Source organism: Haematobia irritans, chromosome 2 (assembly GCF_050003625.1).
Source record: "Haematobia irritans isolate KBUSLIRL chromosome 2, ASM5000362v1, whole genome shotgun sequence".
Taxonomy (NCBI): Eukaryota; Metazoa; Arthropoda; class Insecta; order Diptera; family Muscidae; genus Haematobia; species Haematobia irritans.
In genome coordinates, this window is record NC_134398.1 from 31,036,499 (window position 1) to 31,052,536 (window position 16,038).

General features: G+C 31.7%; 1 protein-coding gene across 2 annotated transcripts in view; it reads right to left on the minus strand.

The window, feature by feature from the left end:
• Positions 1-14,491, minus strand: part of Rbp9 (RNA-binding protein 9) — a 69,799-nt gene extending 55,308 nt beyond the window's left edge. Inside the window, exons 1-2 of one of the 2 annotated variants that reach the window (XM_075293692.1) lie at positions 14,348-14,491; positions 13,772-14,260 (exon numbers count right to left, since the gene is read on the minus strand). In XM_075293692.1, coding sequence (XP_075149807.1) covers positions 13,772-14,106 — 335 coding nt within the window. In that variant the 5' untranslated portion in view covers positions 14,107-14,260; positions 14,348-14,491. The remainder of the gene's footprint in view (positions 1-13,771; positions 14,261-14,347) is intronic. The other variant, XM_075293690.1, reaches the window with a different exon arrangement.
• Positions 14,492-16,038: the final 1,547 nt, after the last annotated feature.

Below are 16,038 nucleotides of genomic sequence, written 5' to 3' on the forward strand. Positions count from 1 at the left end.
ATTTTCTATAGAAATAAAATTTTGACAAAATTTTCTATAGAAATAAAATTTTGACAAAATTTCCTATAGAAATAAAATTTTGACAAAATTTTTGATAGAAATAAAATTTTGACAAAATTTTCTATAGAAATAAAATTTTGACAAAATTTTTGATAGAAATAAAATTTTGACAAAATTTTCTATAGAAATAAAATTTTGACATAATTTTCTATAGAAATAAAATTTCTATAGTAATAAAATTTTGACAAAATTTTCTACAGAAATAAAATTTTGGTAGATTATTTTTGGCTCGAGTGGCAACCATGAATATGAACCGATATGGACCAATTTTTGTGTGATTGGGGATCGGCTATATATAACTATAGACCGATATGGACCAATGGGCATGGTTCTTAGCGGCAATATACCAACACCATGTACCATATTTCAGCCGGATCGGATGAAATTTGCTTGTCTTTGAGGCTCCGCAAACCAAATCTGGGGATCGGTTTATATGGGGGCTATATATAATTATCGACCGATGTGGACCAATTTTTGCATGGTTGTTAGAGACCATATACCAACCCCATGTACCAAATTTCAGTCGGATCGGATGAAATTTGCTTGTCTTTGAGGCTCCGCAAACCAAATCTGGGGATCGGTTTAGATGGGGGCTACATATAATTATGGACCGATATATTAAATAATATTTACCAGATTTGAAAGTAATGTTGGTTAAAAAAACTGTGTAGTACAAAAATATTTCTATTCTCTACATAAATTAAAATGTTTTTTTTTAATAAAAACTGTTTTTTAATACAACCACTATTTAAAAAAACACATATTTTTTTCTTTTTTTTTTTTTAATTGGTATGCAGATTTTCTTTTTTACCATTTTGCATAATATAAATTTTTTTTCCGGAGGAATCGGTGATCTTGTGCATTTAAGGATTAATATTTTGTAAATTGCACAACATAAAATTTATCTTTCGTAATCTTGAATATCATGTAAATATTTTTTTCAGTTCAGATTGAGAACAAGAAAATTTCAAAATTGTTTGCAAATTTAAAAATTGAAATTTGCATCTCTATTATCAAACAAAATCCAAAAAAAAGAGAAATACATGCTCAATTCCCTAAGAGAAACAATATTGTAAGAGAGTGTACAATGCAGCTAATATAATGAGCGCCTAAAAGTATGTACCAGAGAATAGCGATATAATATAATGGCCGCGTCGCGATTTTGGAGCCGCTAACAAACATCATCATTATCATGAAGCAATAGCAACGGCAATTATTTTTCGTTTTCCTATTTCATTCTCTACTTTCATGGCAGCCACAAGATGGCAAAATCGGAGCGGCTTTTGTGTGTAAAGCAACACATCATGAGGTTTGTTTGTTTATGATTGTTTTTATAGTCCTCCCCCAACCCAGCCGCTATCACAGATATCGTCATCATTTACAAATTCAAGAATGAAAATACACTGCGAATGAAAAATATAGTACAACAAACCCTGATGCTGATATAGATTTGCAACCTATACTAGAGAGTAGTTATAGCTCTGGATGCTTGCAGCAATACAAATGAAATGGACGAATGGAACATTATAGTGTAATACGAGATGTTTGTTAGTATGTGGGTGGATGGGTGGTGGTGGAGTGTGTGTGTAAGTGTGAGTGGCTGGGGGCATTCAAAGGATGCTATTGCTGCTGATTGTGGAGTTATCATCAGCCAGCCAGCCACACCACACCATACATAAGGATGCAAAAAGAGATGCAGGTCTTTTCTTTTTTTTTTCTATAATTATAGTCTCATTGAATGGTGTTGATGCACAATGGAAAACATACACCATAACCATCAGCGTATAAGTAAAATAATGCTAGTGATAACCCCCATCCAAATATATATATATAGGGATGTTCATGGGAGGTTGGTATAGAGAGATATTTACACACCAGTGGCAGTTACATATAGGACTGTATAATATGCCTGTTATTCTCCTGGAAGCAGTTTCACAAAAACTCCTAAATACGATATATGCATGTATACAACAATCAAATAACTGAAAGAAGAAAAATTTTGTGACTATATTGTGTTTTTTTGGCAAACCTTATGCAGCCCTGTAGTTGTAGCTGAAAAATGGGTGTGGGCCCAAATGAAAAATAGAATTTCAATAAATTAAAATTTATATTTATTTAAAATTGGCACAGTAGATTTTATTACTTTTTTATGATATTTTATGATGAATTCCAAAATGTTAACACCTAAAAGAATGCTATACTTTTTTCACCATTTTTTCTTTATTTTTTCAAAACAATTTTAATGGATTTTCACCTTGTTTTGTTTCTACACACATATATAAATTAATCACAAGTGTAAATAATTGATTTTTTTATATTGAAAGAAAAAACACTGCTTTAACTATTTTTTATTGATTGATAGTTTGAAACTTTTCCCGATTAAAGGACTTTTACAAGCCTTTTCTTGTTTTTTGTTTGTGAAAAGAAACACAGATTTCTAGAAGATTTTGCATGTATCAATGATGAAATATATGTTGCTTTTTTTTTTTGCTATATGAATCTGAAATCTAAGTGTATTCTGATTATATTTTGTTTTTTATTTTGATAAAATACGTAGAGAATTGAAAAAACACAACTTGCTGCCGGAGAGTGCAAGAACTAAATGATTGCGTTTTTGCCAGAACTGCAATATATTCCTTACAAAATACTACAGAGGTTCAAAAACCCATACAACTAAACTTTCACACATATACCTACATAATATATCTGTATGCTACTGCTGCTGCACATGCAGCAAAAGGATGTACAGGATATCGTGACAATGGCAAACACGGTGTGTGTGTGTGTGTGTGCATTGCTGGTCCGGGACATGGTAGGGTCTTCTAATGAAGATTCTATTTGTTAATATAGGCGCGACTTCGTAGATTCAAGAATAATGAAAAATCTAGTCCATATCATATAAGGATGAATGACTGTTTTAAATTTGCTAGTGAATAAATGTAAATTTCCAATTAAAGAATGTAAAACTACACTAATCTTGTTGTCAGTATTGTGAAAATCGTATAAATACTTGAACAGATTATTGGTGTTTAAAAGACATATAAAACCAAATCCTCCTAGTAAAAAAATGATTTCATGAAAATTTTATTTCTATAGAAAATTTTGTCAAAATTTTATTTCTATAGAAAATTTTATCAAAATTTTATGTCTATAGAAAATTTTATCAAAATTTTATTTCTATAGAAAATTTTGTCAAAATTTTAGTTCTATAGAAAATTTTGTCAAAATTTTAGTTCTATAGAAAATTTTGTCAAAATTTTAGTTCTATAGAAAATTTTGTCAAAATTTAATTTCTATAGAAAATTTTGTCAAAATTTTATTTCTATAGCAAATTTTGTCATAATTTTATTTCTATAGAAAATTTTATCAAAATTTTATTTCTATAGAAAATTTTATCAAAATTTTATTTCTATAGAAAATTTTATCAAAATTTTATTTCTATAGAAAATTTTGTCAAAATTTTAGTTCTATAGAAAAATTTGTCAAAATTTAATTTCTATAGAAAATTTTGTCAAAATTTTATTTCTATATTTATTGTCAAAAAAATGGAAAAAAAGGAATTTCGTGTTTTGATAACATACTGTTTTCTGAAGGGAAAAAATACGGTGGAAGCAAAAACTTGGCTTGATAATGAGTTTCCGGACTCTGCCCCAGGGAAATCAACAATAATTGATTGGTATGCAAAATTCAAGCGTGGTGAAATGAGCACGGAGGAGGTGACTGCGTTCACCCGGACGCCCGGAAAAGCTGGTTACCGACGAAAACATCAACAAAATCCAAAAATGTTTTTGAATGACCGTAAAATGAAGTTGATCGAGATAGCAGAGGCCTTAAAGATATCAAAGGAACGTGTTGGTCATATCATTCATCAATATTTGGATATGCGGAAGCTCTGTGCAAAATGGGTGCCGCGCCAGCTCACATTTGACCAAAAACAACATCGTGTTGATGATTCTGAGCGGTGTTTACAGCTGTTAACTCGTAATACACCCAAGTTTTTCCGTCGATATGTGACAATGGATGAAACATGGCTCCATCACTACACTCCTGAGTCCAAGCGACACTCGGCTGAGTGGACAGCGACCGGTGAACCGTCTCCGATGCGTGGAAAGACTCAAAAGTCCGCTGGCATAGTAATGGCCTCTGTTTTTTGGGATGCGCATGGAATAATTTTTATCGATTATCTTGAGAAGGGAAAAACCATCAACAGTGACTGAAACTGAGGCCTATTTTGAGGCAAAACCGAAGGAGTACTACCAAATGGTATCAAAAAATTGGAAGGTCGTTATAATCGTTGTATCGCTCTTGAAGGGCACTATGTTGAATAATAAAAACGAATTTTGACAAAAAAATGTGTTTTTCTTTGTTAGACCGGGGACTTATCAGCCAACCTGTTATAGAAAATTTTGTCAGAAGTTTATATCTATAGAAAATTTTGTCAAAATGTTATTTCTATTTAAAATTTTGTCAATATTTTATTTCTATGTAATTTTTTTTCTAAATTTTATTTCTATAGACAATTTTGTCAAAATTGTATTTCTATAGACAATTTTGTCAAAATTTTATTTCTATAGACAATTTTGTCTAAATGTTATTTCTATATAATTTTTTTTTTCAAATTTTATTTCGATAAAAAATTTTGTCAAAATTTTATTTCTATAGACAATTTTGTCAAAATTTTATTTCTATAGACAATTTTGTCAAAATTTTATTTCTACAGAAAATTTTGCCAAAATTTTATTTCTATAGATAATTTTGTCAAAATATTATATCTATAGAAAATTTTATCAAAATTTTATTTCTATAGAAAATTTTCTCAAAATGTTATTTTAAATTTTGTCAACATATTATTTCTATTTAAATTTTTGTTCAAAATTTTATTTCTATTTAATTTTTTTTTTTCAAAGTTTTATTTCTAAAAAAATTTTGTCAAAATTTTATTTCTATAGAATATTTTGTCAAAATTTTATTTCTATAGAATTTTTTTTGAAGATTTTATTTCTATAGAACATTTTTTGAAGGTTTTAGTTCTATAGAAAATTTTGTCAAAATATTATATCTATAGAAAATTTTGTCAAAATACTATATCTATAGAAAATTTTATCAAAATTTTATTTCTATAGAAAATTTTATCAAAATAATATTTCTATAGAAAATTTTATTTCTATAGAAAATTTTCTCAAAATGTTATTTTAAAATTTGTCAACATTTTATTTCTATTTAAATTTTTTTCAAAATTTTATTTTTATAGAAAATTTTGACAAAATTTTATTTCTAGAAAATTTTGTCAAAATTTTATTTCTATAGAAAATTTTGTCAAAATTTTATTTCTATAGAAAATTTTGTCAAAATTTTATTTCTATAGAAAATTTTGTCAAAATTTTATTTCTATAGAAAATTTTGTCAAAATTTTATTTCTATAGAAAATTTTGTCAAAATTTTATTTCTATAGAAATTTTTTTTGAAGATTTTAGTTCTATAGAAAATTTTGTCAAAATGTTATATCTATAGCAAATTTTGTCAAAATGTTATATCTATAGAAAATTTTGTCAAAATTTTATTTCTATAGAACATTTTCTCAAAATTTTATTTCTATAGAAATTGTTCTCAAAATGTTATTTCAAATTTTGTCAACATTTTATTTCTATTTAAATTTTTTTCAAAATTTTATTTCTATAGAAAGACAATTTTGTCAAAATTTTATTTCTATAGAAAATTTTGCCAAGGTTTGATTTCTATAGAAATTTGTTTTGAAAATTTTATTTCAAATGAAAATTTTATTTTTATAGAAAATTTTGTCAAAATTTTATTTCGTGTTTTGTTTTTTATTGTGGGTTTGTACTTCAATCATATTTGTTGTTTTGATCTCAGCTTTAAAACCATTGTGTTGACTATACTACAAGAGTAGCTTAATCAACAGAAGAAAAGAATGTTTGTCAAATTTATTTGGGCAAAGCCCTATAGACTGCAAGATGGTTGGATGGACGAACGTTTCGGAATTACCACATTCCTTATCAGCATCCTCTACTTGCAGCAAAACTATCAACCAATTATCAGAATATTTGTAGTTTAGTCAAGACAATGGTTTTAAAGCTGAGATCAAAGCAACAAATAAATTTTTATTTCTATAGAAAAATTTTTTGTGTTTCTTGAAAGTTTATTAAATCAATAAAATGTGTAACTCCATACGTCAAAATTGTCAATCAATTGGCTAAATGTTTATGTTGTATCGATTACATTTTTAATTGAACTCTTTTTCAAATTCAACCATTTTTTAAAACCAATTTGATTATATGCTTCCGTGTTTGAATATAAAACGTCCTCTGATTTTAACTATACACATTTTTACTCAAATACTTTCATTAGAACTTCGATGATATAAATTGATAAATATTTATTTAAGTTCGCATCCAGCTGCAATGCAGTTGTCGAATTCTGCACAATTTTCTTATTTATTTTAAAAGAAAATGTTAATGTATCATGAAATGCATTGTACTAAATGTTGTCCTTAAAGGCGTTGGTTGGTTGATTAAATAAATGAATGAATAAATAAATAAAATAAAATAAAATAAAAGCTTAACCAATTATAGAATTTTCGTCCATAACATAACAATTTGTTTTTTTTTTTTTTGTAATAAAAATGAAAAACTATATACACAGTCTTACACAAGTTTACATACCCCTGAGTTTTTAACCTACTAACCAAACATCTTTCTTGTTGTTTTTTATAAACCACACTAAAAAAATATTGTTAAAAATTAACAAATACTATGTTTTCAAATTATTTTACAAAAATTAAAGCATGTATATGCATAGTTTATAATATTTTATTATTTCAATAAAATACAAATTCTTTAATCGTATGTAAACTTGTGTGAGACTGTGTACACTTCAATTTAATTGATATCATATACCTAAATAATTCTTTAGTATACACCATGGATTTCCTATATATACGGAGGAAATGCAATTTTTATCTAGAACAAAAATTACATTGTGGTAGGTTGGCGGCTTTTTTTGTGTTTTTGCTATTTACTCTTGTATCATCCAAATCAATGAAATACAATCTCTGTTCTCATTTTAGACTGTCAAGAGATATATTTTCAGTAAAATTCTCTTTTAAAATCCTTTCTCTATAAAGAGAAATAACATGAGAGAAAAACAACAAAAAAAACTAAATATATGAGAATCAAAACAAACATTTACTAACCTAACACAATTTATTTTTAATAATTTCTTCTACGAAGGCTTCTCCGGCATGCAAACAAAGCTATTATTCTCTCTTTTTTTTGCAATCATAAACAGCTTATGAGTCTAAAGCCATAAAGGATTTATATTTATTTTGTGAGTATTGTTGGTGTATATTTAGAGGGAGTATTTAGTATGAGTACGATGATGATAATGATGATGAGTGAAATATTGTACCTTTCTCTGCTGATGCTTGATGTTCTGTTGGTAGTGGTGCTACTGGTATTTGGTAGCTTTTAACTTGACATCTTCATTTGTGTCAAAAGACCATTGAACTCTGAGTGTTCGTGGGTCTGCATGGCAAAGCAACAGCAGCAACAACAGAATAAAAAAACACAAAAACGAAAACTCCTATCCAGTGTATACGAAAGAGTTGTAAAGTACTCGTATTTCGTGCGTTAAAATACAATATAAACAAAGGAGTAAAGTACAAATTGTTTCGTTGGTTTTCATATTAGAAATTCTCCAATAGGGAAATGTTTTCAATCAGTGCTGGGCAGCAAAGCATGTGATAGGATATGAGAGACCCTGTGATTTTCCAATAAAGGTTTAAATATTAATTTATAGTATATATGATTTATTTTTTTTTCTCTACTAGATTACCATTTCGTATCTCCCATGATTGTTTTGCGGTATTAGGGGTAGAGGTACAAAAGAGGAAAATGAACTAAACGACTTTTCGTCAACACTTTATTTTTTTTTAACTTGAATCAAATCGACTTTTGATGGTGACCAAAATCTACTAATAGAGTTTTAACGAAAAACATCGAAAAGTCCAAAGTATTTGTCTGGACCAGCTGGGTGTGGTGTACTTTCAGCTACTGCAAGCGAGGGAAACGATGACAGGACATTGGTATCCAACTCAACCGATACATTTCAGCCGAGCATTGCATGATAAACGGCCACAAGGTGATTTTGCACCACGATAATGCTCGGGCACATGTTGGAAAATCCGTAAAAATTAATTGGATATTGCTGCCCTTGTTTATCTGATATTGATCCTTTTGTTTACTTGTTTACTCTTGTTCTAATCGATCACACATTGACATGATTGATCAGCATTTTCGTTCTTATGAGCAAGCCAAAAATTGGGTCCATTTGCAAGTTTAGTCAATAGACAAATCGTTTGTTAGTCGCGGTATCCATATTTTTCCAGAAAGATGCGAAAAAATTGTGGCTGGCGATGGACAATATGTTACTTCGATTGATCAGTCTGTTAATTTTTTTTTTATTTAATTCTCAAATATTTACCCAAAAATCTCTAATTTTTATTTTCCCCTCCCAATAATATTTTAATTAACAAGTAAGGAAAATCGGGCGGGGCCGACTATATTATACCCTGCACCAATTTGTAGATCCAAATTTTCGATACCATATCACATCCGTAAAATGTGTTGGGTGCTATATATAAAGGTTTTTGTTCCAAATACATACTAATGACCTGGGGTGGAACAACATGTTAGCAAAAAACAAGTACATACAGTAGTAAGTTCGGGCGGGCCGAGTCTTAAATACCCACCACCATGAATCAAATATAATAGTTTACTTTGAAAACTCTTCACCGTAGAGGTTTACTTGATAATACATAGAATTTCAGGGGATTTGATGACAGATATTCTCCCAAACAGATCGGTTCAACCAGTACGCTTCCCGAAGATAAATTTAAAGATTCTACCTATGAAGATTAGATCAGATTCTGGATTTATAAGAAACAAATTTGTTTGAGTTTTAGAGAAATCATAAACATATCGTGTAAGTGATGAAATAAAGCGTTGGTTTGAAATCTTAAATCTGTAGACTATTACCGCCATTATTTAAATGATTACGAGGAGTAAAATCTGGAAATTTTACTTTCAGCTTCAAGCAATTTGTGTGATCAGTGTGGCTGCTATACCTTTAAGAAGTCAAATCGGTCTATATCAATGCCTTACATAATAGACAGGTAAAAATAAATGCGATACAGATTTTTGGGGGTCTAAAATACCAGTATATTTACATTTTGGCCAAATCGGATAAAAGCTACGGTTTCTAGAAGCCCAAGGAGTTAAACCGGGAGATCGGTCTAAATGAGGGCTATACCAAAACATAGCTCGATACACACCATATATTGTTGACATATTTATGGTCCTAGAATACCTAGGTTTCCAATTTCAGGCAAAGTGGGTAAAAACTACAGATTCTAGTAGCCCAAGAAATAAATTCGGAAGGTAGGTCTTTAGGGGGGCTATACCAACACATGGACCAATTCTCATTTTCTCATTTTCGACACACCTCCTTAAGGTCCTCAAATACCTCTAGAATTCAAATTTCAGACAAATTGGGTAAAAACTAGGAATTCTATAAGCCTAAGAAGTAAAATCGGGAAATCAGTCTATATGGGTGCTATACCAAAACATGGACCGATACGGACCATTTTCGACACACCTCTTTATGGTCCTAAAATGCTTCTAGATTTCTAATTTCTGGCAAATTGGATAAAAACTACGGATTCTGGAAGCCCAAGAAGTAAAATCGGGAAATCGGTCCATATGGCGGCTATACCAAAACATGAGCCGATACACCCCATTTTCGACACACCAATTTGTGGTCTCAAAATATCTCTAGATTTTCAATTTCAGGCAAATCGGATAGAAAATACACTTTCTAGATGCCCAAGAAAATTGGAAAATCGGTCCATATGGGGGCTATACCAAAACATGGACCGATATGCACCATTTTCAGTACACTTTTTGATGGTCCTACAATACCTCTAGATTTCCAATTTCAGGCAAATTAGAGAAAAACTATGATTTTTATAAGCCCAAGACCCCAACTCGGGAGGTCAGTTTATATGGGGACTTATCAAAACTTGGACCGATATAGCCCATCTTCGAACTTGACCTGCCTGCAAACATAAAACGAATCTATGCCAAATTTCAGGACGAAGCGCCAGTATTGAAGGCTGTAGCGTGATTACAACAAACAGATAGGCGGGCATACTTATATCGTCTTAGAATTTCTCCCTGATCAAGAATATATATACTTTATATAGTCGGAAATCAATATTTCGATGTGTTACAAACGGAATGGCAAACTTATTATACCCCCGTCACCATTCTATGGTGGGTATAAATATAGGAAACATTTATATCTGCAGCAATTTTTAGGCAACATCACAAAAGTGTATTTATGATTTATTGGTCGATAGATATGTATTAGAAATATAGGAAAATTTAAGTAATTTTTAAAAGTTTTCAACTTAGCTGTGGCGATTTTACAAGGAAAATGTTGGTATTATGTCCATTTTTGTCAATATCAGAAAGACATATATACGGGAGATATATCTAAATCTGAAACGATTTCAACTAAGTTTGGCAAGCACCGTTACAATGTTAATTCTACTCCCTGTGCAAAATTTCACGTAAATCAGAGAACAACTCTGGCTTCTGGGGCCATATAAGTGCATATCGGACGAAATATATATATATATATATATGTGAGGTATATCTAAAACTGAACCGATTTCAACCAAATTCGTCACACTTTACGACACTAGCAATTGCACACCTTGTGCAAAATTTAAAGCAAATCAGGCTAAAATTTTGGCTTCTGGGGCCATATTAGTAGATATCGGGCAAAAAATATATATGGGAGCTATATCTAAAACTGAACCGTTTTCAACCAAAATTGGCATGTATATCCAGTAACTTAATTCTATTCCCTTGTCAAAGTTGCAAGTAAATCGGAGTAAAACTTTGGCCGTTGTGGTTATATGAGTGTAAATCGGGCGAAAGATATATATGGAAACTATATCTAAATCCGAACCGATTTCAACCAGCTTTGGCATTCATATCAAGAACGTTATTTCTACTCCCAGTGCAAAATTTCACGTAAATCAGAGTACAACTTTGGCCTCTGTGATTATATGAGTGCATATCGGGCGAAAGATATATATGGGAGCTACATCTAAATCTGAACCGATTTCAACCAAATTCGTCACACTTTACGACACTAGCAATTGCACACCTTGTGCAAAATTTAAAGCAAAGCAAATCAGGCTAAAATTTTGGCTTCTGGGGCCATATTAGTAGATATCGGGCGAAAGATATATATGGGAGCTATATCTAAAACTGAACCGATTTCAACCAAAATTGGCATGCATATCCAGTAACTTAATTATATTCCCTTGTCAAAGTTGCAAGTAAATCGGAGTAAAACTTTGGCCTTTGTGGTTATATGAGTGTAAATCGGTCGAAAGATATATATGGGTGCTATATCTAAATCCGAACCGATTTTAACAAAATTTGGCAAGTCTAATTCGAATGTTAATTCTACTCCCTGTGCAAAATTTCGCGTAAATCAGAGTACAACTTTGGCCTCTGTGGTTATATGAGTGTAAATCGGGCGAAAGATATATATGGGAGCTATATCTAAATCTGAACAGATTTCAACCAAAATTGGCATGCGTATCCGGAATGTTAATTCACACCCTGTAAAAAATTTAAAGCAAACCAGGGCAACACTCTGGTTTCTGGGCCATATAAGTGCATATCGGACGAAAAATATATATGGGAGATATATCTAAATCTGAACCCGATTTCTTCCAAAATCAGTAGAGTTATATTCCGACACAAACCAGAAACTTGTGCCAAATTTGAAGTCTATTGAAATAAAATTATGACCTAGACTTTGATTACAAAAATGTGTTCGCAGACAGACGGACGGACAGACGGACGGACATGGCTACGTCGATTCAGGGACAAACCTTGAGCAATATTGCCAAAGAAACCAAATGTCTATCTCCTCTCCTTTTGAGTGTTGCAAACATATGCACTAACTTCTAATATCCTGTTCCACAGTGTGGCGCAGAGTAAACAAATGTAAACATTTTCAATTATTTTCCTATTTTGACTTTATTATTTATTTGAGTAAACAGGTAATTGTACCAGTTGATTTTTTAATTGTTTCCTTTTTCAATTAACTATTAATTAGAAATATTTTGATGGTTTTTTATGTACATCAGAAAGTGATGAATTATAGTTATTTGTTAATTGAATCAATAAAAAAAAATAATTGGAAAAGTAGTTGAATTCCGACTTACGCCTATTTTCATGAAGCTCCGCGTTAGTGCTCCGTTAACTAACGAACGTTTAAACCGCATTATGGACATAGCTGCCATCTTGCGTATATATTCCAAATGGCAGTTAGGAACTTGACTGCCGAAAATTTTTCAGTTAAAGTTAACCGGAGAGAAGATATTTGGAATTTACTTTCTGCTAACTGTCAGTTAAAGCCTAACGGAGCTACATGAAAATGGCCCTTAAAATTAGTTGTTTCAATTAAAAAATTAATAGGGTTTTGGTATTAAAATTAATTAAATATTTGATTGAATCATAATCATTGAATTGAATCATTTTAATTAATTAAATAATTACATTTTTATTAGTATACATTTTTATTAATATATATTTATTAGTATATCTGGTATTATTAGTATATTATTTGGGACACACATTTTTTTTATTGTTTAAACTTGTGGATACGATGGTGTGTTCGCGATTTCTAGAAAATAGGAAGATTTTCTAGAAATCAGCGATTTTAAAATTGTAGCCCTCAAAACGGCTATCACGAAAAACAAAATAATATTGTATTTGTATTTAGTAATGTTGAAGGTGTGCGAAATAGCTGAGTCATTACGTATTTCCAAAAGGTCGCGCGATTCATAGCTTAGATTAGTTTGTATTGTCAGCATGTTATTTTACATCATGAGTAAAACACTTAGGAGGAGAAATACTGAAAAATTTGTTGAGGTTCAAGAGAAACTGGTATTGAACCCATGACCCTTTGTGCTGGCTTTCCTGTACCAAAACTGGACATGGAAATCTATAGGTACACACTGGAGACTTGGTAATTGTTAAAACAGCGAACTACACTCGATATTCACCGATGAAAGCAAAGAATATCCGATCGTCAGGAAGTAAGTCCACAGTTTTCTTGGATTAGGTATGATCAACACCAACTACAAAATCGATAGCTTTTGCCATTGTGCCTTTCAAATTTGCTATACCATTTTCAATGAGATCTGATAATGATTTCTACTTTTAGGTTGCGTACCAATATAAAGTTTCAAAATGATTTGCATGATATTCTAAAAAAACATACCCCCATTGAAGGACCACGATCTGACGCTCAGAAATAGTTGATTAAAAATAAGGAAAATTCCACCGGAAGATCACTAACTATTGTAACCTCGAAAATTATTTAAATTAAAAGGAATCGAAAGCAGAAAAATTATTTCGGATGGGGATTTAAAATCCTTAACATCCTGCGTATTTCATATATATGGATGATACATGTATACTTTATGTTATCCCACATACGCTCAGGTGTCCCAAACTTAATCTTAATTCTCTACTTTGCAAAATTTTAATACATAACCTAAAATACATATACAATTGGACAAATCCATATTCACTTACCTTACCATTCCCCACCTTCCCACATGGCAAAGGCCGGATATCTCGGTGGTTGACCAAATGCAGGCCGATGCTCTCCATGAAATCGTTGTTGCTCAAAAGAAGGACGATGCTCGTCTTGTTGGCTTTGATTCGACCGATATGGATTCATATTGTTCTCACGGCTTAATTGCGAGATTGCGCCCAAATCGATTTTAGTTTCTATATGACCGATATTGTACAAAATAAAACTAGAAGAATTTTTAAAAGACCTGGTAGATCTGGTGCGTTGCTTGGGATATTGGAAACCGAGTAAAGGTTTTGAGTGTGTAGTCGAACTGGCGGCAGCACCAAATGTATGCATGGCAGGTGTCTGACCTAATATTCAAAATGGGGAGCTTGAAAATATGGGGAAACGGATATTCAGTGGAGCCAATAACGAAGAAAAGTTGTCAAGATCGTCTTTCCCCAAAAACATATGATTCCGACTTTGACTTGGATATATCCAATTAGACTAACTATGAAAAGAGCCAAAATGATATTTATCAGTAATTTTACTTAGTAGCACAAGAAGCAAATTGATTTTACAAGTGTGTATTACTTACATTTATAGTACTTACAGGTACTTATAATCTTAAATTTCTTGAATTGCTCTTATCCCAGCAAATTTCCACTTTCTGCGCCAATATGTATTTGCCGATTACACCAAAGCACCACTTGACGACTTTTGCCTTTTACCACTTCTTCATTTCTTGATTGGTCTGGCGCCTTTTTCAAGGTGTTTTTGTTGTTTTGTTGCAAAAAATACTTTATTTTGTTATAGAAGGTGACTTTTATTAAATTGAAATTAAACTCATGTCATATCGCGCCGTACAGAGTTGTATTCTAAAGGTCATTTGTCCGTTGAACGATAGCTTAATCTAAATGAGAGCGCCGAACAAAGCATAGGGCCTTCCCACATTAGAGTCGGGAAATTACAATAATAGAACATTTCCGTAATACAATAAGCTATGCAGAACTTTATTGCACAGCTGATCGTTATATTATCAGGGTGTTGGACGTATAAAAGTACGTATGAATCGCGTATATATTGAGAATAACGATGTTGCATAACAAAGCTTATTTGACCCCATTTTATTTCAATTGATACAACTCTGCCAACATTTTTTGAATTTGACGGCACTACTGAGAATCCCCACCACGTCGAAAACAATCGTATACGACATCAAAAACTCGTCGGAAAAGCGCCGTCACTATTGAGAAGTTGTACCACGCAAGATACTACAAAAAGGCATCGCATGAGTGCAATTATTAGGTGCCTTTTTAGATACATTTAGAACGACACCGATAAGAGCCCCTTCAAACTGTTACACAAAGTTCACTTTTTGGATATAGTATACGACTGTTTTCGACGTGTTGGGGATTCTCAGAAGCACCGTCAAATGTTTGCAGGGTTCTGTGTGTTGTATGCATCGTCCAGAGTATAAGTTTTACCGGACGGAATGTTAGCAAGGCATATTAAAGAGGTAAAGTCATGCAATCAGGTGACTAATATCGACATTCATCTTGTCAAAGGCTTTGTTTACGTTTTGTAGGTTTGTTTACATTCTTTGTGTACATAAATATTGCTTTTATTTACATTGTGTTACAATACAACAACACTACACATACACAAAATGTCAACTTAAGTGACCTGCCATTTTAGTTTGACTTTCTAAATATCATGGGGTGTACACACGTTTGCTCGTGACTTTACCTTTAATTAATATGCCTTGGAATGTTAGTGTTTGCAAAGAATCTTACCAATCGATACGAATTGTCGGCGATGACTAAATAATCGGTAAATGTGTTATCGATCCCGTAAACAAGCAGCATTATGGACTTATAGTGTGGCCAATATCTGGGATATGCTCGACACGAACACTGTCGTCCGAATAAACTTATAATCTGGACGACGCATTATATAAAATTCCAAAAAAGTGGTCCAAATAAAATAAAAATGCTTATCAAACGGCATTGAAGGTAGAATCCCTGCCAACTTGGATTTGTAGTAACTTGGCTTGGAACAATTTCTCAATAGTGTCTGCCCTTTTCGGACGTATTTTAGATATCTTATACGACTGTTTTCGACGTGGTGGGGATTCTCAGAAGCGCTGTCAAATTCCAAAAAATGTTGGTAGGGTCTCTTGCTAGTTTTCACTGGATATTTTTTAATAGAAAAGTACGAGAACAGACCTAATATTCTCCCTGTCAACAGTACCCTGTACTTTTCACACAACAAAACAATATCAACACC